Source organism: Pongo abelii, chromosome 20 (genome assembly GCF_028885655.2).
Source record: "Pongo abelii isolate AG06213 chromosome 20, NHGRI_mPonAbe1-v2.0_pri, whole genome shotgun sequence".
Classification (NCBI taxonomy): domain Eukaryota; kingdom Metazoa; phylum Chordata; class Mammalia; order Primates; family Hominidae; genus Pongo; species Pongo abelii.
The window spans coordinates 54,111,430-54,137,581 of record NC_072005.2 but is presented as its reverse complement, the minus strand read 5'-3'; the positions used below and the strand labels follow the sequence as shown (position 1 = coordinate 54,137,581).

At 45.1% G+C, this 26,152-nt stretch overlaps 1 protein-coding gene across 1 annotated transcript in view; it reads right to left on the bottom strand.

The window, feature by feature from the left end:
- Window positions 1–26,152, bottom strand: part of ELSPBP1 (epididymal sperm binding protein 1) — a 30,755-nt gene that overhangs the window by 599 nt on the left and 4,004 nt on the right. Inside the window, exons 2-6 of the mRNA XM_024237606.3 lie at window positions 16,019–16,105; window positions 10,437–10,574; window positions 8,637–8,783; window positions 4,854–5,012; window positions 2,346–2,510 (exon numbers count right to left, since the gene is read on the bottom strand). Coding sequence (XP_024093374.1) covers window positions 2,353–2,510; window positions 4,854–5,012; window positions 8,637–8,783; window positions 10,437–10,574; window positions 16,019–16,088 — 672 coding nt within the window. The 5' untranslated portion in view covers window positions 16,089–16,105 and the 3' untranslated portion in view covers window positions 2,346–2,352. The remainder of the gene's footprint in view (window positions 1–2,345; window positions 2,511–4,853; window positions 5,013–8,636; window positions 8,784–10,436; window positions 10,575–16,018; window positions 16,106–26,152) is intronic.

Below are 26,152 nucleotides of genomic sequence, written 5' to 3'. Positions count from 1 at the left end.
ATTACCAAGGCAAAATTCAGGAAGAGCCCACTAATTTAGTGTCATCCATAAATGCATTACAAGCCACGTGCATTGTAAGGACAGACACTGCTAGAACCACCAGGGTTTTCCACCCCAAAGGGAGGAGGGATGGGGTTTTGTCTACACATCTGATGAAAGGGCTTCTCTTTATTTTAGATTCCAGAAGTCACAGAGCAGTGAGGTCAGTTGATCCATGTGGGAGATTTAAAGAGCATTTCTACAGGCTGGAGAACATCTTTCAAGCTTAAATAACCACCTTTAGAAATACCCTCTGCACCACCTGCTTCAATCAGCTGGTCCTTTGTGAAGAATGTAGAGAGAGGAAAAGACTAGAAGAAAAGGAGGGAGAGGCCAGGTGCAGTGACTCACGCCTATAATCCCAGCACTTTGGGAGGCCAAGTTGGATGGATCACCTGAGGTCAGGAGTTTGAGACCAGCCTAGCCAACATGGTGAAACCCCGCCTCTACTAAAAATACAAAAAAAAAAAAAAATGGCTGGGCATGGTGGTGTACCCCTGTAATCCCAGCTACTCGGGAGGCTGAGGTGGAAGAATTTCTTGAACCCAGGAGGCAGAGGCTGCAGTGAGCTGAGATTGCACCACTGCACTCCAGCCTGGGTGACAGAGTGAGACCGCATCCCAAAAAAAGAAAAAGAAAAAAAGAAAGAGAGAAAAAAGAAAAAAAGAAAAGAGGGATAAAGTTGGTTCTGTGGAGGTACTTGATGACCAGTGGGCTGAGGTGGGGCAGGAGGCCCAAATGGCGAAGGAAGAGAAGTAAACCCCATTTTTCCCTTGGTCAGCTACTCAGTGATGGGGGCAATGGATGCACACCATGGTGCCTTGGCTTCTGGGTTATCCTTCCTTTCCTTCCTTCCTTCCTTCCCTTCTTCCCTTTCTTCCCTCCCTTCCTCTCTCCCTCCCTTCCTTCCTCCCTCCCTTCCTTCCTTCCCTTCGTTTCCCTTCCCTTTTCTTCCTTCCTTCCTTCCCTCCTTCCCTTTCTTCCCTCCCTCCCTCCCTCCCTTCCTTCCTCCCTCCCTCCCTTCCCTTCCTTTCCCTTCCCTTTTCTTCCTTCTTTCCTTCCTTCCTTTCTTCCTTCCTCCCTTCCTTATTTCCTTCCTCTCTTCCTTCCCTCCCTCCCTCCCTTCCTCCCTTTCTCCCTTCCTCCATTACTTCCCTCCCTCCCTCCGTCCCTCCCTCCCTCCCTTTCTCCCTTCCTTCCTCCCTTCCTTCTTTCCTTCCTCCCTCCCTTCCTTCTTTCCCTCCTCCCTCCCTTCCTTCTTTCCCTCTCTCCTTCCTGTCTTCCTCTCTCCTTCCTTTCTTTCTTCCCTCCTTCCTTCCTTCTTTTCTCCATCTTTCTCCCTCCTTCCTTCCTTTCTTCTCTCCTTTCTCCTTTCCTCCCTCTCTCCCTCCTTTCTTTCTTTCCTCCTTCTTCCTTCCCTCCCTCCTTCCTTCCCTCCTTCCTTCCTTCCCCCTTCCTTCTTTCTTCCCTCCCTTCCTCCTTCCTTCCCCCCCTTTCTTCTGTTCCTCTCTCCTTTCCTCCCTCTCTCTTTCCTTCCTTCCTTCATCTTTCTTCCTTCTTTCCTTCCTTTCTTCCATCTTTCTCTTTTTCTTTCTTAGACAAGGTCTCACTCTGTTCCCCAGGCTGGGGTACAGTGGTGTAATCATAGCTCACTGCAACTCCTGAGTTCAAGGGATCCTCTGACCTCAGCCTCCTGAGTAGCTGGGACTACAGATGTGTGCTACCACACCCAACTAATTTTTTTTTTTTTTTTTGTAGAGACAGGGTCTTGCTACATTGCCCAGGGTGGTCTCAAACTCCTGGCCTCAACTGATCCTCCTGCCTTGGCCTCCCAAAGCACTAGGATTACAGGTGTGAGTCACCACGGCTGGTCAGTTATTCCCTTTTCTGGATTGTTTTTTCATACCATGCTCCTTTCTGAGAAATTCCACTTTTCTAATCATCAACAGCCAAAGCCTCCCAGACTTGAAACTTGGAATGATACCTTCCTGGGTCTGAAAAAGTTTGCCAATTCCCCTCTGCTCTCCTGCTTCTGGGAAAAATCCCAATTTCTTTCATCCTTCTAATCTGGGGAGTTGGTCCAGTCTTCCCCAACTCCACCTTATCTTTGACAACAGAGCCCGCATTGCTGGGAACCTCAGCTAATCAGACATGCTGGAAAAACAACAGATCTCGCCTTCACATCAGCGATGCTAATCAGACACGCCGGAAAAAGCAGATCTCGCCTTCATATCAGTGACACACCAGTTGTGCACCTGTCTCACCTCTGCATCCGTGAAATGACCACTGTTGGTCCCTGCTCTCACCTCAGCATCAGCAATACACCCAGGTGTGGTCTTGGTCGTAGTTGTAAGAAGTTGCACACCACACAAGGTTCTCCTTTGATCCTTTGTTAGTGCAGTTAAAGTAATTCTTGTTTTTATAGTTGAATGGAAAGTGGCAAGGAAAGCCAGGGACCAACGCGGAAATTCCTAGGAAGCAGAAGGGGATAAGACAAAGATTACTCCCCAGGCTTCACACTGTCGAAGAGGCGTGGGCTTCAGGCCCACCCGAGATTTCAAATTGGGGCTGAGTGTGGTGGCTCGCACCTTTAATCCCAGCATGTTGTGAGGCTGAGCCAGGAGGATCATGTGAAGCCAGGAGTTCAAGACCAGCCTGGGCAACATACTGAAACCCCGTCTCTACAAAACAAATTTTTTTAATTAGCTGGGCGTGGTGTATGCCTATAGTCCCAGCTACTCAGGAGGTTGATGCAGGAGGATTGCTGGAGCCTGGGAGGTCGAGGCTGCATTGAACCATGATTGCACCACTGCACTGTAGCCTGGGTGACAGATGGAGACCCTGTCTCTAAAACATAAAATATGGCTGGGCTTTGTGGCTCATGCCTGTAATCCCAACACTTTGGGAGGGTAAGGCGGGCAGATGACTTGAGGTCAGGAGTTTGAGACCAGCCTGGCCAACATGGTGAAACCCCATCTCTACTAAAAAAAATACATATATACAAAAATTAGCTGGGTGTGGTGGCAAGTGCCTGTAATCCCAGCTACGTGGGAGGCTGAGGCAGAAGAATCGCTTGAACCCGGGAGGTGGAGGTTGCAGTGAGCCGAGATCACGCCACTGCACTCCAGCCTGGGCAACAGAGTGAGACTCCGTCTCAAAAATAAAATAAAATAAAACAAAATATAAAAAGTAAAAAAAAAAAAGAAAAAAAACTAAAAAATAAAATCTAGGTAAACCCTACAGATGAAGGCACTGCCTGGGCACTGCTCAGAATGCCGACCTAAACCTAAGCAAAAGAAGAATTTTGTTCACAGTACAAGAGCTGAAATGAGCCAAAAGTGTGTCCACAAATGACCACAGAAGCACCATAAGTATCGATTTTCTGAGTGACAAAGTTTAGCGAGTAGGCACATTTGCACCTGTGGAATCCATGAAAGATGAGGACATAAATGATGTCCTCATGAAAGATGACCCCATAAATAGTATAAACTGGAAGCCTCTATCCACAGCAGCTTGAGGCAACAGAGGGTAAATGGGTCTCAATTTTTGCTGTCACATCTTCTCCCATGACCAGCTGAGAAATAATTTATTTTATTTAGGAAAGTCCCAAGTTGTTGGAACAACACATACCCCCACCCACAGCTATTTGGACTGATCCCTTGCCTGGAGTGGTGCAGAGCTATAACTCCTTCTAGTTTCTCTTTGCCCAAGGACTTCCCTTTCCTTTCCTCTGGGTCTTGGGTATTTTCTTCCCTCAGAAGCTATCAGAGTGTAGGACTTGAGAAAGGCTAGAAGATAGGGCAGGCACTGGAATAGGGAAGAAGGGCAGAGTGGAAGCACAGAGGGCCCTGGAGGAAGGAGGGAAAAGGAGAACGCTGGTCACCAGGAGGATCTGGTGGATAGAGGATTTGTCTCAGAGGACCAATTCCAGTGTCCTCATCTTTCATGGATTCCACAGGTGCAAATGCGTCTACTTGCTAAATTTTGTCACTGACGAAATCGACACTCGTGACGCTTCTGTGGTTATTTGTGGACACACACACAGAGAGGAAGTTTGAGTTTGAGTCTCCCAACACACATGTTCTCACCCGAGGGGGAACAAGGGGATGCTCTTTTGGCTCATTTCAGCTCTTGTACTGTGAACAGGTGCACTTTAGCAGTATAGTATTATGTTTTCCAAATGTTTGAGCCTTTTGTTGGGTGATTTCACTGTTTGTTTGCTTATTTATTTATTTTAGAGGCAAGGTCTCACTCTGTCACCCAGGCTGGAGTACAGAGGTGTGATCACAGCTCACTGCAGCCTCAACCTCCCAGGCTCAAGTGATCCTCCCGTCTCAGCCTCAAGTACGTGGGACTACAGGCACATGCTACATACTTGACTTTTTTTTTCTTTTTTTTTTTTTGTGGAAACAGGGTCTCACTGTGTGCCCAGGTTGGCCTTAACTCCCTGGCCTCAAGTGATCCTCCCATCTCAGCCTCCCAAAGTTCTGGGATTATAGGCGTGAGCCACCATTCGTGAGCTCACACTGGGGTTTTTAAAAACCCTGGCGTGTGTTTACTCTGTATTTGCATCATGGTTAGGTGTTTAACATTTTGAGCATTTCATTTTGGCACCTTTCTCTTGGATTTTAAAGCCTGTGGCATATCACATCATTGACATTATTCACGAGCCAGAACTCTGCCTGCCGGATTCAACACCAGATCCTCAGTGCCCAACTCAGTGCCTGGCTCACAGTGGGGTTTCGGGAGGTGTTTGTTGAGCAAATGAAAGAAAGAATCCACCCACACCCACCCAACCCCCATCCCCAGATTACTGGTGTCGGCACAGAAACTCCACTTTCCATCCTTATCCATGTTCTCTGTGGTTGGGCACCAGAGCTTGTTGCTCTCATCCTCCATGCAATCAGAGACCACATTATTTCTGTAGATGGAGGGGAAGATGCAGGGCTTGCTGAGAGAATTTCCCCCATACTCTGAAAATAATTATGGAAAGATTACGGGTCAAGAAGAGGAGATGAAAAGAGCTTCCATTTATGACACACAAACTGTGCCACGCTTTATCCCATGAAAGGCAACGTAGCATTGGATTCTCCAAGCAACTTCAGGATGACGTTATTATCTCGATGTTACGGATAAGTGAGAACCAAAACTGTCAACTCGTGCACAGCTTACTGTCTCCGGTATTAACATGACTTCACGGTTCTGCGGTTGCCATCACCTTGACTCTACTAAGCTAGGAAATTCTTGCCCAGGAAGATAAGAGTTGCGAATAGCCTTATTATTCATTCCAGAAGCCTCCAGAAAAGCTATTTACATAAATATCAGACCGTTCAACTTTTTCAGTAGATTGTGTCAAAACACTGTTTATTCTTCCAGACTCTTTAAAACCCCGTCTTTGGTCATTTCACCTTGCTGTGACCACCAGTCTTGACTATTATATCATGATCCTTACACAATCCAAATCACATCCCCCGTTGAGAAGACCCACCTTAGACGAGACTCCAAGACCCCATCAATATGCTGAGTTTTCCCTCCCCACTTCGAGACGTTATTTTTTTTTTTTTTTAGATGGAGTCTTTCTCTGTCAACCAGGCTGGAGTGCAGTGGTACAATCTCGGCTCACTGCAACCTCCACTTCGCGGGTTCAAGGGATTCTTCTGCCTCAGCCTCCCGAGTAGCTGGGATTACAGGCATGCACCACCATGCTTCGCTAATTTTTCTATTTTTATTAGAGGAGGGGTTTCACCATGTTGGCCAGGCAGGTCTTGAACTCGGGATTTCAGGTGATTCACCTGTCTCGGCCTCCCACAGTGCTGGGATTACAGGCACGAGCCACCACGCCCAGCCCAAGACATTATTAAGACCCTGTCAAGGAAGTGAGCAATAAACTCAGTCTTGCCGAATTAGCAGGCTTTTTTTTTTTTCCTTTGGTGGTCTTTTATGGGGAGCTAGAATTTGACTAAGGGGTTGGGGTTTTCAGGCAGTAATGACTGGTGATTAAGAGCACAAATTCTGAAGGTTAGACATCCTGGGATCAAAATCACAGCTTTGCTTCTATTAACCTCAGTTTGTCCATGTGTAAAACCGGGCTGGTAATCACATTTACCTGATAGAGATTGTTGTATGGAATAGATGAGTTATTTCATGTGAAGCATTTAAAACACTGCCTGGCACATAGAAAACGCTTATTAAAAGTTCATTATGTTATGATAATTATTACTTTTATTATCTAACATGTCCAATATCACATAGATGGTAAGGGCGACAACAGAATTCCAACTCGGGTCTAACTTCAAAGCCCATTTTTTTGCCTAGTGTCTCAGATGATAGCAGAAGGAAGCTCGCATTTCTTGGGTACCTGGTATAGCACCACCATCAAACTGCAGGAAAATAAACTCCAGTCTTTACAAAAACCCTGTGATGCCAGCCTTAGCATTCTCATTTTGCAGATAATAAAAGTGACTTCCCAGGCACGAATTTCCCAGGTTAGCAGAGTCAAGTTGATGATGACTGTGAAGCGGCAAAGCTATGTTTATGGAGACAGTAAGCTGTGCAGGCATGGGTGGTTTTGGTTCTCACTTATCTATAGAAAGGAAATAACCAACAACTTTCTTAACCTAATGGGGAAGCCAAAGCTAAAAGGTATCTCTTCCTGGACATCCGTTTGGTGATTTATGCAAATTTGAATCTGTTACTCCATCAAAACTGGGTCTAAGGAGATTGGATAGTTTTAAGGATAAACAGGAGCTTAGATTTTAAGGTTATATTACCATAAAACTGATGTTACTTTTCCTCCTTTTTTTTTTTTTTTTTTTTGAGACAAGATCTCACTGTGTTGCCCAGGCTGGAATGCCATGATGCGATCATAGCTCACTGCAGCCTCAAACTCCTGGGCTCAAGGAATCCTCCCACCTCAGCCTCCCCAAGTAGCTGGGACTACAGGCACGTACCACCATGACCAGTTAATTTTTTAATTTTTGTTTTTACAGAGTGGGTCTCCCTATGTCGCCTAGGCTGGTCTCAAATTCCTGGCCTCAGGCAATCTTCCTGCCTCAGCCTCCCAATCCCTTTTGGGATTACAGGCATGAGCCACTGAGCCTGGTCTCACTGATACCTTTCCTAATTCATCTATTTGGTTTAGGGTTAAGAAATGGCTAAGGTTATGACTTAATGATGTATTAATGACCGAGTATATTATTAATGTATTTATTAATGATGGAATGTATGTATTAATGATACAATATAGAGTCAGGAATGGAAATGGAGAAAGAGTTGGGCTTCGGATGAAAAATTAGGTTAACTACTAGGACAAAGCTATAGTGAGATTTAAGGTTAAGGTTGGTTTATAGTAAAGAACACAAATGGTGGATGATTAGGGCTAGAATAGAATTAAGGTTTAGATGGAATTAGGATTTGTTGAGTGCTAAGGGAACAACAGAATTAAGATTTTTATGCAAGAGTAAGCATGCCTATGAATAAGTGCCTTCATACATCTTTGTCTCTGTGGACACAACAATGCTTAAGGAGAGAGCATGGGCTTTGGAACTATATGGACTAGAACTCAAGCTCTAATTATAATATAGCGCAGGACTGTGACCTTGGGAAGGGCTCAATTGTACTGGGACCGTTTATTGAACAGGTGGTGGTGAGCAGCAGCTCATAGAGCTGCTATGGAAAGATTCAACAGGATATTGTATACAAAGCTCTTGGATCAGTGTAGTACAGAGAGGGCATTGAATGAATTTTGGTCATTATTCACCTGAGATTATGTGTAGACTTAATAAGATGTTAGGCTGCATTGAAATGCAGGTCAGGGCCAGGCACAGTGGCTCATGCCTGTAATCCTAGCATTTTGGGAGGCTGAGGCAGATGGATCACCTGAGACCAGGAGTTCAAGACCAGCCTGGCCAACATGGCAAAACCCCGTGCCTGCTAAAAATACAAAAATTAGCTGGGTGTGGTGGTGGGCGCCTGCAATCCCAGCTACTCAGGAGGCTGAGGGAGGAGAATCCTTTGAACCTGGGAGGCAGAGGTTACAGTGACCCGAGATCACTCCACTGCACTCCAGCCTGAGTGACAGAGCAAAGACCCTGTAAAAAACAGAAGAAAGAAAAAGAAAAATAAATAAAGAAAGAGAGAGATAAAGGAAGGAAGGAAGGAAGAAAGAGAAAGAAAGAGAGAGAGAGAGAGAAAGAAGGGAGGGAGGGAGGGAGGGAGGAAAGGAAAGGAAAGGAAGGAAGGAAGGAAGGAAGGAAGGAAGGAAGGAAAGAAAAGGCAGTTTGGGTCCATCAGTGGGTGAATTTCACTATTGTCAGTTCTAGAAACAGAAATACTCAGAAGCCAATATCAGGACTTCAGCTCAGTGTTTCAGTTCTCAGGACACCTGTCTTTTCATGCTGGACTGGGGACTGGGTGAATGGCCTCGGGATACCCCTGTCTGTGGTTGTCATAATTAACTCTCTGAGCAGACACTTGGCTCCTGTAAGTACTTCCCCCTGGGTGCTCTGGTCTCTACTTTGCCCAGCCTCCCCTCAGGAGGATCCTTGCTGTCCACTCTCCCTCCCACCACACATCCCATCCCTGCCACAGGGGCTCACCATTGGTTTCACAGAATTTCCACTGCTGTTTCTCATCGAAGATGGAGGTGACCGAGCACCACAGACTGCCTAAGAAGCTGCCCTGGGAGATGCAGCTGTTATAAGCCTTTCCTCGATAGATGAAAGGGAAGATACAGCGTGGGTAATCTGTTAGGAACAGAGTTTGTGAGTGGCTTGACTTCCTCTAGTCATTCACAGGACGGAGTCATTTAATCATCAATCAATCATCATAGGACAGGACAGACATAAGGTTCAGAAGAGACTTTATGCATTATTTCATCAAGCATTTGCCTATGCCATACACATCTGATTCTTGAACAACATGAGTTTGAACTCGGGTCCACTTATATGTGAGTTTCTTTTCTTTTTTCTTTCTTTTTTGTTTTTTTTTGTTTTTTTTTGAGACAGAGTCTTGCTCTGTTGCCCAGATTAGAGTGCAATGGCGAGATCTTGGCTCACTGCAACCTCTGCCTCTTGGGTTCAAGCAATTCTCCTGCCTCAGCCTCCTGAGTAGCTGGGATTACAGGTGCCTGCCACCACACCCAGCTAATTTTTTTTAATTTTTAGTAGAGATGGGGTGTCGCCATGTTGGCCAGGCTGGTCTCGAACTCCTGACCTCAGGTGATCCACCCGCCTCGGCCTCCCAAAGTGCTGGGATTACAGGCATGAGCCACTGTGCCCAGCGGGCATGGGTGTTTTTCAAAAAGAGTTTTGTTGAATGTGTCTGCCTCTCCTGCCTCCCCTTCCACCTCCTCCATTGCTTCTGCCTCTGTCATCCCAAGATGGTGAGACCAACCCTTCCTCTTCCTCCTCCTCCTCAACATGAAGATGATGCTAATGACCTTTATGCTGATCCATTCCCACTTAATGGATAGCAAACGTATTTCCTCCTTTTTACAATTTTCTTAATAACATTTTCTTTTCTCTAGTTTCCTTTATTATGAGAATACAGTATATAACACATAAGACATAAAACATATGTGTTAATTGACAGTTTATGTTACTGGTAAGCCGTCTCGTCAATAGTAGGCTATTAGTAGTTAAGTTTTGCTGGAATTACAGGCATGAGCCACCTCGCCCAGCCTCAAATCCCTTTTCTTACATTTTGTTTCTTTTTTCCTTATTAACTTAGAAAATTAAGAAAGACATAAAGATGGGATGGTTCTACTGGGTCAACTAGTCTTACAATATCATAAGACCCTCATCCAGAGAGCACCATTTTTAACACTATCATTATTAACATTATTACCCATTATTAGCATTCATTGTCTGGCATCCCAGAGCCTTTTCTTTTTTTTCATTTGTGGAAATTAAAAACAGTAATTATATATTATTTATTACCCATTACATTATCACTGATTTTTTTTTTAATTTTATTATTTTTATACTTTAAGTTTTAGGGTACATGTGCACAACATGCAGGTTTGTTACATATGTATATACATGTGCCATGTTGGTGTGCTGCACCCATTAACTCGTCATTTAGCATTAGGTATATCTCCTAATGTTATCCCTCCCCCCGCCCCCACCCCACAACAGTCCCCTATATCTCCTAATGTTATCCCTCCCCCCGCCCCCACCCCACAACAGTCCCCTGTGTGTGATGTTCCCCTTCCTGTGTCCATGTGTTCTCATACCAGTTAGAATGGCAATCATTAAAACCCAGAGCCTTTTCTATGCACGCATACGTACTATAATTTGTCTGCAAAAATGTGATCATGTCATAGACAGTCACACATTCTCTTTTGTGATCCACCCTATTCAAAGGCCACCGGCCAGGGACATTGTGATACCACTCACCTTCACTCTGGCAGTACTTCCACTGGCCATTGTATACCGCTCTGGTGGCACACCAAGGGGATAAGCTATGAATATTGGTGCAAGTGAAGTAAACAGATCCCTTGTAGGTAAAAGGAAAGACACAATCCTCGTGCATCCCTGAAGGGCAGAAGGAGAAAACAGGAGGGGGGAAGAATCACAATGAATTAGCAAAGGATGAGTCTTGGTTTGGCTCTTGCTTTGATCTGAATGTCCGTGTCCTGCCCGCCCCCAAAATTCATATGTTAAAATCCTAACCCCCACGGTCATGGTACAAGGGGCCTTTGGAAGGTGATTAGGTCGTAAGGGCAGAGCCTTCATGACTGAGATAAGATCCCTTATAAGAGACCCCAGAGAGCCAGCTAGCCCCTTCCACGATGTGAGGATACAGCAAGAAGTCACCATCTGTGAACCAGGAAGCAGGCCCTCATCAGCAACTGAAACTGCTGGTGACTTGCCCTTGGACTTCTCAGCCTCCAGAACTGGGAGACAGAAATGTATATTGTTTATAAGCTACGCAGTCAATGGTACTTTTTAATTTTTATTTTATCTACTTTTTTTTTTTTTTTTTTTGAGATGAAGTCTCACTCTGTCACCCAGGCTGGAGTGCAATGGTCTGGTCTCAGCTCACTGCAACCTCCACCTCCTGGGTTCAAGCAATTCTCCCACCTCAGCCTCTAGAGTAGCTGGGATTACAGGTGCCCACCACCACACCTAGCTAATTTTTGTATTTTTAGTAGAGACGGGGTTTCGCCATGTTGGCCGGGCTGGTCTCGAGCTCCTAACCTCAGGTGATCCTCCCACCTTGGCCTCCCACAGTGCTGGGATTACAGGCATAAGCCACCATGCCTGGCCTGTGGTATTTTGTTATGGCAACCCAAATGGACTGAGACAGTTCTCATGGTGGCCTGAAGGCTACACACCTAGGCTTAGCATCCAACTTCCTAATGACATGTCAGAGCATATCCAGTTCATGTTGGGGCCAGGAGCACTGGGGAACAGTTTCATACACAACCAAGAGAACCATGGCGTGTTGTTCCTTGAGACCACTGTTTCTCAGAACATAAAATGGGGGGCCAATGACATTACACAAAATACTTTTTGGTGGATCACAAGATCACATTAGGTTATGTAGGGACACACATTAAATAATTTTGAAATATAGACTGGAAAAAAATCATTTTCCAGTGGTCTTTTTAGTCCTTCTGCTTACGCAAAAGAGAAAGCTTCAATTTAATACTAGTATTTCTCTACTGCATCTCTAATACTTAGTAATCTCCCATTTTAACAAAAAAGAGAGGGGGGTGGGTAGCAGGACTCAGACTCAAAGGTTTATTTGGACAATAGTCTAGCAGAATTTAATAATGGGATTTTGTTTTCATAGTACAGTATTTCTTTTTGGTCGTACTTCCTATTTATGGAAAGTGGTAGTGCTTTTTTATATTATAATACTGATATTAACCGATCTCCTAAAATGAATTTTTTAAAGTGAAGAAAAGTAAGCAAATTTAAAGAAAAATGTTGAGTAAATAATAGTACTGGTGGTACCCAGATGTGGCAAATATTGAGGGGACAACTTTCGATGTCCTTATTCTGCTCAATGAGTACAGGAACTTTGTTTTTTGTGCAGTGTATCTACAGAACCTAGAATAATTACTTGCTCAAGAAACAACAGAAACAATAAAATAAGTTTGGAAAAATGCCACGTGAAATAAAGTTAAACAGGTTTCTTTAATGAAGGACTCATCAGAAAAGTTAATATGAAAATGAGAATTGATGTATACAGTATATTGAGTTGTCCTTCTTTTTTTTCAAAATTCAATGGCACTAGAGACTAATGGTCCCTGAAATATATCAAAAAATGCTGTTTTCGGCCAGGCACAATGCCCCTTGCCTGTAATCCCAGCACTTTGGGAGGCTGAGGTGGGCGGATCGCTTCAAGACCAGCCTGAGCAACAAAGTGAGACCCTGTCTCTACAAAAAACAAACAAACAAGATTAGCCAGGCATGGTGGTGTGCGCCTGTAATCCCAGCTACTTGGGAGGCTGAGGGAGGAAGACCCTTTGAGCCTGAGAGGTTGAGGCCACAGTGAGCCATGATTGCACGACTGTACTCCAGCCTGGGTGACAGAGTGAGACCCTGTCTGAAAACAAAACAAAACAAAACAGAACAGAACAAAACAAAACAAAAAACAAAAACGGTGTTCTGCAGAATTTTGATGTGTAAATTTTTTCTAAAAAAGAAAGAAATACTATTCTATGCCAAATTCCTCATTACATGAAAACCCACGTACAATAAGGACTAATTAAAGTTGATTGCTTTTTTTGAGCAGACCTGGGATGAGAGCTCAACTTGGCCATCTGTTAGTTCGTTGCATTTTTCACCTCTGTTTCTCAGAACTGTTTGGTATTTATTTTTGTGAAACTTTAACCAGTTTAAATCTGGAAAGTGCTTAGAAGAGTACCTGGAGCATGGCTGCTGCTTAACAAATATTAGTTATGATTATCATTGTCAGCATCATCATCATTACCATCACTGTCATCATCATTCTCCACACTATTGTCATTGGTATCATCATAATGATCATCATCGTCATTGTCATGATCATCATCATCAGTCATTGTCACCATCATCAATCTCATTACTGTCACTGTCATCATGATGATGATCATCATCGTCATCATCATCATCATTGTCATCATAATCCACCTCATTATTGTCATTATCATGTGATGATGATCATCATTGTCATCATCATCATTGTCATTATCATTATCAGTCATTGTCATCATCATCATTATCATTGTCATTATCATCAACCTCATTTTTGTCATTGTCATCATCATCATTGTCATTGTCATTGTGATCATTATTCTCCTCCTCATCACATCATTATTGGCATCATCATTATCATCATCGTCATCATCATCATTGTCACCACCATCATCATCATCATTGTCGTCATCATCAGTCATTGTCACCATCATTATCAACTCATTATTGTCATTATCATGATGATCATCATCGTCACTGTCATCATCATTATCAGTCATTGTCATCGTCATCATCATCAACCCCATTATTGTCATTCTCATCATCATTGTCATCATCATTATTGTAATCATTATTTTCCTCCTCATCACATCATTATTGTCATAATCATTATCATCATCGTAGTCATCATCATTGTCACCATCATCATTGTCGTTGTCACTATTATTGTTGTCATCATTACCATCATCATTGTCATCATCATCCTCATCATTATCATTGTCTTCTTCACTATCATTATCGTCATTATCAATGCTTTGCCTCAGTCACGAGCACCACTGAGTATATAGGATACTGTGTTGAGGGGGAGGGCAGATGCCCCTGTAGGTGGAATTAAGGTTATCTCTGGGAGTTGTTAGTAAGAATCAGCACATAATGAATACTATTAGCCATCTGCAAAGTAATCCAGCAGATGGCCTAATCTTCTTAACTGAGTTACAATCCTCTATAATCCAGACCCTGCTGACCTGCCTGTTCTCACTCCCTGATTAACATTCCCTTGACCTTACTCCATGTTCTTTCTCGTCTTTGGGATTTTGTCCTGCCCTTCACCCTGCCCTGAATGCCTTTCCTCTCTTCCCAGCTTTAGTCCCTGCTATTCATCCATGAAGACTTGGCTCAGTCTGGGTCAATACTCTTCCTCACACTTATAATGCTCAGAGTCAATCTCCATAAATGAACGCAGTTGCCAATTTTTAAAAAATAATTCATTTATGTGTCTATAACTCCCAATTACTGTGAACTCTCTGAGTGGAGGGTTTAGGTTTTGTTTATTTCTGCACTTCTGGTCCATAACACAATGCCTGGAACTTACAGATCACTCAGTAGGTGTATACTGAATAATTTGTCTGTAAATACACGCAAAGGGAAGTTAACTTGGAATACTGAGTTTCACCACAATTATGTGGGTGTGGTCTCAGGGAGGCATGACAAAAATGAGATTATAACCAGAAAAGTGGATACCCCATCAAGTACATTGTTCCTTGTCTGAATAAACTGTGAGTTCCTAACCTTTTAGGAATTTGTCAGTTTTTTGAGAACCCAGAACTTCTCTCTAGGAGAATATTCATATGCCCTTATGGTTGAGATGGCTGTGTGTTCACCGAAATCAGTTTCACTTTCCTCCCAAATGCACTGCTACACTGCATCTCCCAGACTTGCTTGCAGCTAAGAGCCATATCAGTTCTGGCCAGTGGAAGTAGGAGAAAGTGATGAATATCACTTCGTGTCCTGGCCAAAAGAAAACAAACAAACAAAAAACCCTCTCCTCCAAGATCCTCCAGACTCTCTTGATCCTTGTCTACGAGCTAAAAGCAAAGAAACCTCAGCAGACTCTGAAACCCTAGGGGATGGTGGGGCCCCAGGATGGAAGAAGCTTGGATCCCTGAAAGACCATATGGAGCATTGTTTCCTGACCGGATGCACCCTTCTGGGACTTTGCAGAACCAAGAAAAAAAAAAATGTTACTGTGTCAAGCTGCTGATAGTTCGGAGTTCGCTTGTTACAATAGCTATTCTCACTACCCTCATAAATACACACACTTTTTAAAATATAAATTCAAGTTTTCATGGACTCTAATCCTCACTCAGTGACCCCAGGTTAGGAATCTCTGGAATAAAGAATGTGGGATCAAGGTGCATCAATATGCAAAGGGTTCCTGAGCCTTATCCAGAGGAGAATGATTTATTAGGCAGAAAAGGATTCTAATTGTGAAGAATGACTCACCAAGGCTTAAGTGAATGACATGTAAGCAAGGTCTCCTCTTGTTCTGTTTCTATGCTTATCCTACAGTCTTTTAGTGATTAATTGAGACTCTGAGATACATTAAGATATAATTAGGGTGTCCAGGTTGGGGTCTGAGGGTTCTGTTCATTGGAATTATATAGCCTGCCTTTTACCCCCACCATGTGCTGAGCATTATGAAAGATGCTGGTGCCCATTATCTTATTTGATCTTCAAAATAATCCCATAAGATAAATACGGTTACTTCTCTTTCACAGTCTGGAAACTGACTTCAGAGAGCTTATGTTGCTTGACCATATTTACCAAGAAAAGAAGTGGCAGATCCAGGGTCCAAACCCCAGGTCTTCTGAGATTTTTTTTTTTTTTTTTTTGAGAGGGAGTTTTGCTCTTGTCACCCAGGCTGGAGTGCAGTGGTGCGATCTCGGCTCACTGCACCCTCCACCTCCTGGGTTCAAGCGATTCTCCTGCCTCAGCCTCCCAAGTAGCTGGGATTACAGGCGCCCACCACCATGCCCAGCTAATTTTTATATTTTTAGTAGAGACGGGGTTTCGCCATGTTGGCCAGGCTGCTCTGGAACTCCTGACCTCAAGTGATCTGCCCGCCATGGCCTCCCAAAGTGCTGGGATTACAAGTGTGAGCCACCGCGCCCGGCTTCTTCTGAGATTTTTGCTAAGCCATCTCCTCCCTACTTAGTTCCAGGAATCTTTGCTTTGCCCCATTCATTCTTTTCCAGCTTCTAAATCCTCCCCATCATTTTGACTGTCCTCACCTCCACTTGACTCATAGGAATAGAGAAGGAAGGTCGTCCATCCCAACAGGTAACTGGACCATCGGGTCATCTTGGCTGCCCTCTTCTCTCTGGAAAAGAAGACAAAAATTGTCATCTCACAAGTCCTCTTCCTCTTCCCACTAGCTCCTAGATTTGACGTCATACATGCCATTTTTCTTTCTATCCACAGTAATTTAAAAAATAGACCAGGCATGGTAGCTCACACCTGTAATCCCAGCATTTTGGGAGACCAAGACAAAGGATCGCTTAAAGCCAGAAGTTCAAGACCAGCCTGGGCAACATAGTAAGACCCCCATCTCTACAAAATTTTCATTTAAATTAGCCAGGCATGGTGGTGTATGCCTGTGGTCCCAGCTATTCAGGAGGCTGAGGCAAGAGGATCACTTGAGCCCAGGAGGTCAAGGCTGAAGTGAGCTATGATTGTGCCACTGTACTATAGCCTCGGTAACAGAGTGAGACCCTGTCTCTAAATACACACATACACACACATATATCACACACACACATATATGTTTCTACATATGTGTGTGTGATATGTGTGTGTATTTCTACGTGTGTGTGATATATGTGTGTGTATTTTTAGAGACACACACACATATGTGTTTCTACATGTGTATATGTACAGGTTTGTAGCCTGGAAGCACAGGCTGTATCATATAGCCCAGGTGTGTAGCAGGCTCTACCATCTAGGTTTGTGTGAGTACACTCTATGATGCTCACACAAGGACAAAATTGACTAACAATGCACTTCTCAGAATGTATTCCTGACGTTAAGCAATGCATGACTCTAGTGTCATGTACTGTCCTTAGGAAACTGTGATGGAAAGAAAAAAATGAAACGCTTGTTGAACACTGACTATACTCCAGGCTCGATGTTCAACACACTTTATGTCACTTGGCTTTCACAAATCAAGTAATACTTGTTTTAATCCCCATTTCACAGATGCAGAAACTAACACTCAGACCTGGATTGGTCACCCAGGGAGGAAAGGGCAGGGTCTGGGTTCTAACCCATATTAATGGCTGCAAAGGCCCTTCTCATTGTTGGAACCTTAACAATAGCCTTAAATCCTCCCCATGAATCACACTCATCTCCTTAGCTGGATACGAAAGTCCTTCAGTGATTAGCATTTACCGTCCTCATTAACCATAATTATTGCTAGCTCTATTTTCCTTCGTGCCATTTCCTTGATGACAGGTAACTGCCATTCTCAGCAGCAACAAGAACCCACAGTTTGGAATTGGTGGTCTGGATTTGACTTGAGGCTCAGCTACTATTACCACTTCTATGGGTGGCTCCCAATTATTGACTGCTTACTGTATACCGGATGTCCTAAACTTCGTATCCACAATCCAATTTGCTCCTGAAAATCTAAGGGTAGGCATGATCATCTCCACTTCATAGAAAAGGGAAACTGAGGCTTGGGAGGTTAAGTAACTTACCAAAGGACCACAGCTGGTACGTGACATATCTCAGAGTCAATGCGGGTCTGTCTATACCAGTGTCAGAGTTCTTAAGCAACGTAAACCCCTTTGCCTCTATAAGCCTTTGTTTCCTCATCTGCAGAATGTTTTTAGTCATTCCTGTGTCTCCGAGTGGCCACGAGGGTCCAATCAGACATTGATGTGAAAATGCTTTTCACTTGTAGATTGTTAGTGGCATTCATGAATTATTAAAGCCAAGGTCAGGATAGCTTGGGAAGACATCAGATGGAACCAACTTTTAGCAACAAACCCAGATACCGTCAGGAATCAAAAACCCAAAGTTACTGATTTAAGTCCTCCCACAGCTAGGTGGCACCACTGAGTAGCTAAGCCACACAACACGCCCCAAACTTTTTTCCTCTACCAACCGTGCTTGGCTCTCCTGCTACACATCAAAGTGTCTTTCTCCCTTTTTCTTGTTATTCTTCCTTGAAGCCTTTACTCTTAACCCCAGCACCATGCCTCAAACAGGCTTTTTCTGAGTGATATCTCATTCACTACTTGTGAAGGACTCTAATTCTCTTTGGCTAATGGCTCTGAGTCAGGACTTAGACCTGACAGTGAAGGATGAATGAGTCAGGTTCAAATCCCAGCTCCACCGTTTACCAGCTGGGTGACTTTGGGGAAATTACTTACATAATTTTTTTTTTTTTTTTTTGAGACAGGGTCTCACTCTGTTTCCCAGACTGGAGTGCAGTGGCACCATCTCAGCTCAGCAACCTCCATCTCCCAGGCTCAAGCGATTCTCCTGCCTCAGCCTCCCGAGTAGCTGGGATTATAGGCATGTGCCACCACGCCCGGCTAATTTCTGTATTTTTAGTAGAGACAGGGTTTCACCACGTTGGCCAGGCTGGTCTCGAACTCTTGACCTCAAATGATCCACCCACCTTGGCCTCTTAAAGTGCTAGGGTTACAGGCATGAGCCACTGCACCTGACCTTAAATTTTCTAAGCCTCAGTTTCATCATGTCAAAACATGAGGATACTAATCCTATCTACCACTCAGCCTTGTTATGACGATTAATGACAATCATTAAAATACAACAGATTTGGGAGACCTAAATGGGAGGATTGCTTGAGGCCAGGAGTTTGAGATCAGCCTGGACAACACAGTGAGACCTCATCTCTACAAAAAAAAAAAAAAAAAAAAAAAAAAAAAAAAAAAAGCCTTGCATGGTGGTGCATGTCTATAGTCCCAGCTACTCAGGAGGCTGAGGTGGGAGGATCACTGGAGCCCAGGAGGTCGAGGCTGCAGTGCACTATGATTGCACCACTGCACTCCAATCTGGGTGACACAGCAAGGCTCTGTCTCAAAGCACAAAACAAAACAAAAAACAGATAAAACTCATTCAGTGCTACACACTATTCTAAATCCACTATAATCCTGATAGGAAGCAGCCCAACGTGGTAGGTACCATTACTACCCCAGATATGCACAGATGGGGCACAGTAAGCTTAAGCACCTTGCTGAGGGTTACAGATCATGTAAGTCAGGGAGCTTGCAGGTGAACCCCAACAATCTGACTCTGTTCAGAGTAATTGAGCTCTTAACCAATGTACAATGCTGCCTCTAGGCTTAACATAGGACCGGACATGTGCTAAGAACTCATAAATTTTATCCAAAATAGTATTGTCCATATAGTATTGTGTCACTTCTGAGAGCCAGAACTGTATTTTCAACTACCTCCCAGACATGGCCACCTAGATGCCCTTCAAGCATCTCAAATTCCAAGCTTTGGCTTTTGAGATACAGCCCAAAATATGTTATCCTTCTCCCATGTTACTTCATTTAATTGCACTATGTTCTTCCCAACCACCTGAGTTGTAGCCCCCAGTGTAGATCTGCTGTCCCTGTCTTTTGCTGTGTTCTATCAGTCAGTTGGTTCTACTTTCTGAAGCTCTTGAATCTATCCGCTTTTCCTGCCTCTGCTGTGAAAGAGTAAAGGAAGGCCTTTTTCATCTCTCTTCTCAACTATTCAACTGTTGTCCTGTTGCCTCACTGATATGCAGCCTCAGCCTCTCTCCTCTACAAGGCTGAGCTCTTTTTCTCCTATTGTATTTTCCTTTTCTTTTTTTTGAGACAGGGTCTTGCTCTGTCACCCAGGCTGCAGTGCAGTGGTGCCATCATGGCTCACTAGAGCCTCCATCTCCCATCAAGTGATCCTCCCACCTCAGCCTCCCAAGTAGCTGGGACTACAGGCACGCATCACCACACCCAGTTAATTTTTAAACTATTATTATTGTTTGTAGAGATGAGGTCTCACTATGTTGCCCAGGCTGGTCTCAAACTCCTGAGCCCAAGCCATCCTCCTGCTCAGCCTCCTAAGCACTGGGATTACAGGCATGAGCCACTGTGCCCAGTATGGGCCCTTTCCTGATGCATGCTTTATGCATCCACTCAGGAATGAGTATTTATTGAGCATTTACAAGATATGGGGCCAGGGCTACACGGTGAGCATGCAGCAGTGGGTAAAGCAGGCATAGGCCCTGCCTTCGTGGGGCTGAGAGTCTACCAAGGAGACAGATATGAGGTGAAGAAACCAGAAACAAATACAACTCTTTGCTGTGATCACTGCTGTGGACGAGTCTCAGGAACAACTAGGACAAGGTCACTTTTGATTGAGAGGTGAGGGGAGGGTCCTCTGAGAAATGACAGGTAAGCTGACACCTGGAGGAACAGATGGAGGAGGGAGATGTGAGAGGAGCTGGAGGTATGGGGGTGGGGGATGCATCCAGGCAGGAGAAGGCAATGTGGAAAGGGCCTGAGATGGAAAAAGCTAGATGTGCTCAAGGAGCAAGTGGGACCTGCATGGCTAGGGCCCAGGCTGGGCACAGCGGCTCATGCCTATAATCCCAGTGTTTTGGGAGGCTAAGCAGGAGGATGGCTTAAGCTTAGGAGTTTGACACCAGCCTGGGCCACACAGTGACACCTCGTCTCTACAACAAGTGAGGAGGAGCAAGGCCACAGAGATGCATGATGAGGTGGATGGGACCGGACCCCGTAGAGCCTCCCTCAGATTCTAAATGCAACCAGAAGGCCGGGTGCGGTGGCTCATGCCTGTAATCCCAGCACCTTGGGAGGCCGAGGTGGGCAGATCACCAGAGGTCAGGAGTTCATGACCAGCCTGGTCAACATGGTAAGACCTCATCTCTACTAAAAATACAAAAATTCCCTCCACATGGCGGTGCGTGCCTGTAATTCCAGCTACTCGGGAGGCTGAGCCAGGAAAATCGCTTGAACCCAGGAGGCAGAGGTTGCTGTGAGCCGAGATCATACCACTGCACTCCAGCCTGGGCAACAGAGCAAGACTGTCTCAAAAGAATAGAATAGAATAGAATGGAATGGAATGGAATAGAAGCAACCAGAAGCCACGGAAGGGGTTAAAGTGAGGAGGAGTGGGCCAGACACGGTAGCTCATGCCTATAATTCCAGCACTTTGGGAGGATGAGGTGGGCAGATCGTCTGAGGTCAGGTGTTTGAGACCAGCCTGGCCAACGTGGTGAAACCCCATCTCTACTAAAAATACAAAAAAAAAAAGAAATTAGCTGGGCGTGATGGCAGGTGCCTGTAGTCCCAGCTACTCAGGAGGCTGAGGCAGGAGAATCGCTTGAACCCAGGAGGTGGAGGTTGCAGTGAGCCGAGATCGCGCCACTGCACTCCAGCCTGGGTGACAGAGCAAGACTCCATCAAAAAAAAAAAAAAAAAAAAGTGAGGAGGGGTGGCATTTATTAATTCAAAATCCTCCATCACCTTTAGAATACAATCCGTAGTCCATACCATGCCTTCCCTCAAAGCTCATTTCTTATCTTCCTTCCCCTCCCTCGATCTGCCTTTTAGTTGTTTCCTGCAGAAGCCACCTCAAGGCCTTTGCACTCGCTCTTCTCTTTGCCTGGGATGATCCCTCCATCCCCAGTTATTTGCAGGGCTTGCTTCATTGTGCAATAAAGAGTTTTGTGCAAATTCGAAGAATTGGTAGCAACTGATGGTCTGGAATGTTTATGACTGTACACAGACCAAGTTATGGATATTCATAGAAAATATTTTAGGGGCCATTCAAAATAATTATTCAACTGTAAAACAAGCCCTAATAGCCAGACACCCACGTCTCGTCTGGAACATCCAGGTGAGGACCAAGTTATGCTTTGGGCACTGGCAGGTTCAGATGCTTGGAGAACCCTCTGTCCTGAGCCCTGGGGTGGTTGGGACCAGCATCCTGCCACCACCACTGTTTCTTGGCTGGTTGAAAAAAGGGTTGCTGTGACGTTGGAGTCAAACCACAGGCAAACATGGGGGTAGTTTTTCCAATCATCAAACGAGGGAGAATAAACTCCACCTTGGGATCTTATACATGCAGTAGATGCTGGAAAGCACTGTGTAAATGTCAGAGGGGGCATACAAGCCAGATATTTTCATTACTATTTATGGAGACAGCATACAAGCTAGATTTTTTGTTTGTTTGTTTGTTTTTGAGATGAAGTCTTGCTCTGTGCCCCAAGCTGGAGTGCAGTGGCACGATCTTAGCTCACTGCAACCTCCGCCTCTCCGGTTCAAGCAATTCTCCTGCCTCAGCCTCCCGAGTTGCTGGGATTACAGGCACGAGCCATCACGCTCAGCTAATTTTTTGTCTTTTTAGTAGAGACACGGTTTCACCGTGTTGGCCAGGTTGGTTTCGAACTCCTGATCCCAAGTGATCCGCCCACCTGGGCCTCCCAAAGTGCTGGGATTACGGGCATGAGCCACTGTGCCCGGCCCAAGCGAGATGTTTTAATTACTATTTATGGAAACGGAGGAGAGACAAATTTTGCCACCTCCTCTAAACCCTTGACTACCTGCAGTGTCATGCTTATATTCCTGCCTGGCCCAAAACCCCAATTCCTACACCTTAATCGGTTCATTAACCTCAAGCTTTCATTTTGACCCTTCTCCCCAAGATTCAAATGAATAATTTTTGGCTTAGATGCTAAGATCCAGACAGGCAGAAGATTATAATGCCAGAAAGAGCCTGCCCTGGAGCCCAACCACGTGGGTTTCCATGCTTTGCCTCTTACTACTTTTGTGACCCCAACAAAGTACTGAGTTTCCTGGGTCTCAGTCCTCATCCGCACAATGGAAGGGATGGTGATCACTGTTGCTGTTACAGAATGTTAGTGTTGTTCATAGATGCTTGGCGGGTAGAATAATACCCACCCAACACAAATCTGTCCACGTCCTAATTCCTAGCGTCCATGAATATGCTAGGTTGCATGGTACAATGGACTTTGCGGGCCAGTCATGGTAACTCATAATTGTCATCCCAGCACTTCGGGAAGCTGACGCAGGAGGATCACTCGAGCCCAGGAGTTTGAGATCTGCCTGGGCAACATAGTGAGACCTCATATCTACAAAAAATCTTAAAATTAAAAAAAAAAAATAGCCAGCATGGCGGCACATGCCTGCAGGGCTATTCGAGAGGCTGAGGTGGGAGGACCGGTTGAGCCCAGGAGGTCGATATCAGCCTAGGCAACATAGTGAGACCCCTATCTACAAACAATCTTAAAAAAAAAAAAAAAGAAAGAAAACTAGCATGGTGGCACATGCCTGTAGTCCTGTCTACTCAAGAGGCTGAGGCAGGAGGATCACTTGCACCCAGGGGTTTGAGGCTGCAGTGAGCTATGATCCAGCCTGGGTGACAGAGCCAGACCCTGTCTCAAAAAAAGGAGTGTGGAAGACTTTGCAGATGTCATAAAGCTAAGGATCTTGAGATGGGAAGATGATCCGGGATTCTCCAGATGGACCCAATGTCATCACAAGGGCCCTTATAAAAGAGAGGTGATGGGAGGCCGAGGCGGGTGGATCACAAGGATCATGAGGTCAGGAGATTGAGACCATGCTGGCCAACATGGTGAAACCCCGTCTCCACTAAAAAAAAAAAAAAATTAGCTGGGTGTGGTGTAATCCCTGCTACTCAGGAGGCTGAGGCAGGAGAATCTCTTGAATTAGAGGAGTTAGAGGTTGAATTAGAGGAGTTAGAGGTTGCAGTGAGCCAAGATTGCACCACCACACTCCAGCCTGGCAACAGAGCGAGACTTCGTCTCAAAAAAGCAAAAAAACAAAAAACAAAGAAAAGAGAGGCAGGAGAGTCAGAAAACCAGGTGTGACAACAGAAAGCAGAGGTTAGAGCTATGCCAGGAAAAGGCCACAAGCCAAAGAATGCAGGCGACTTTTAGAAGCTGGAAGACGCCAGGAAGCGGATTCTCCCCTACAGCCTCCAGAAGGAACGCAGCCTGGCTGGTACCCTGATCTTAGCCCCAGTGAGACTGACTTACAGAACTGTAAGAGAACAAGTGTGTGTTAAGTCGGTTAGGTGTGTGGGGATTTGTTACAGCCGCTGCAGAAAACTAATGCACACACAGGGGGCTGAAAACCCTGCCTGCCGCATAAAACGTGCTTTGTAAATATTAATCATTATCATTTTCATTATCACTGTCCCATTTGAATCAGCCATCCTGGAGGAGACACAGAGCAAAGGTGTCTAACCTTAGGCTCCCTCTCAAGCCAGCTGTGTGGCTCCACGGGACACACGCACAGCTCGGAGTCCTCATCTCCACAATGGAGAAATACGTAAATGGTTGTGGCTTCAGAAAAGGGTGGCCTGTATACGAATTTCTGCTCATCCATGTGACCTTCAGAGTGTTATGGAATGTATTTGACTCTCAGCTTTCTTTTCTATATATGAGACAACTGAAATCTATCCCATAGGACTGTTTAATAATGAAATGACTATAATCCCAGCACTTTGGGAGGCCGAGGAGGGTTGATCACAAGGTCATGAGTTCGAGACCAGCCTGACCAACATGGTGAAACCACGTCTCTACTAAAAATACAAAAATTAGCTGGGTGTGGTGGCGTGCGCCTGTAATCCCAGCTACTCAGGAGGCTGAGGCAGGAAAATCGCTTGAACCCAGGAGGCAGAGGTTGCAGTGAGCCAAGATCGTGCCAGTCTCGGCTCACTGCATTCCAGCCTGGGCAGAGTGAGACTCCATCTGTGGGGGATGGGGGAGGGGGCAGGATTTGGGGGTCGGCCGAGGTGGGGGAAGAATGAAATGATACAATGTAAGCAGAGTTCTTGGCACATGCTGAGTGCTCAACAAATAATCATGGTAAACATAGGCTGGGCATGTGGGCTTGGGCCTGTAATCCCAGCACTTTGGGAGGCCAAGGTGGGAGGATCACTTGTGTTCAGGAGTTCAAGACCAGCCTGCGCAACATAGTGAGACCCCCCCGCTTCTCTACAAAATATTAAAAATTAGCTGAGCAAGATGGTGCACACCTACAGTCCCAGCTGCTCAGGAGGCTGAGGGGGAAGGATCACTTAAGCCCAGGATTTTGAGGCTGCAGTGAGCTATGATTGCACCACTGCACTCCAGCGTGAATGACAGAGTGAGACCCCATTTCCTGAAAAAAAAAAAAAAATCACTTATGTGATAAATATTTGTTGTGTTCCTCCTACTGTGTGGAGCTGTCGATAGACTGGACAGGTGAAATTCCTTCTTGCATGAAGCTAATATTTTACTAGGGTGGGAAAGACAAAATACAAATGAGGTTTTCTGACCAGGTGTGGTGGCTCACGCCTGTAATCCCAGCACTTTGGGAGGCCGAGGTGGGTGGATCACTTGAGGCCAGGAGTTCAAGACCAGCCTGGCCAACATGGTGAAACCCCATCTCTACTAAAAATACAAAAATTAGCCGGGCGTGGTGACACATGCCTGTAATCCCAACTATTCCATAGGCTAAGGCACCAGAATCGTTTGAAGCCAGGAGGCGGAGGCTGCTATGAGCCGAGATCACACCACTGCATTCCAGCCTGGGTGGCAGAGCGAGACTCTATCTCAAAAAAAAAAAAGAAATGAGGCTTTCAGTTTGGGGTGGTGACAAGTTCCTGGGAATAGATAATGGTGATGATGGTGCAACACTGTGAATGTACTTATGGCCACTAAATTGTGCACTTTAAAATAGTTAAAATCTTAATCTTATGTGTATTCTACCACAATAAACAAAACCAAAACCATTTCAGAATATGAAAAGTGCAATGAAAAAAATAATAATAAACAGGGGAATGTAAACTATAGTGCCTGACAGATGTCTCCTTTGGTGGTCAAGGAAGGCCTCTCTCAGCAGGTGAGACTTGAACCAAAACCTAGAGTCAGCCACACACAGTCTGAGGAACAACCATTCCAGGCAGAGGGATCAGTGAGGGCAAAGCTGCTGATGTGGGAAACAGTGTGACATGTTCTGACGCACAGAAGGGAGGTCCACGTGGCTGGACCCTTCATTTTTCCCCTTAGGGTGGGCCTCCCGCATGCGCAGTGCCTCCTTTAGGCTTGGGAAGTGAGCATGCGCGGTGTGTTTACTGGAATTCTACACAAGTTCATCTGAGACTTTCTTCCCTTTCCAGTGAAATGTCCCCCGAAAGGTCGGACTCTGCATTTTTTTTTTTTTTTTTTTTTTTTTTTTTTGAGACGGAGTCTGGCTCTGTCGCCTAGGCTGGAATGCAGTGGCGCGATCTCGGCTCACTGCAAGCTCCGCCTCCCGGGTCCACGCCATTCTCCTGCCTCAGCCTCCCGCGTAGCTGGGACTACAGGCGCCCGC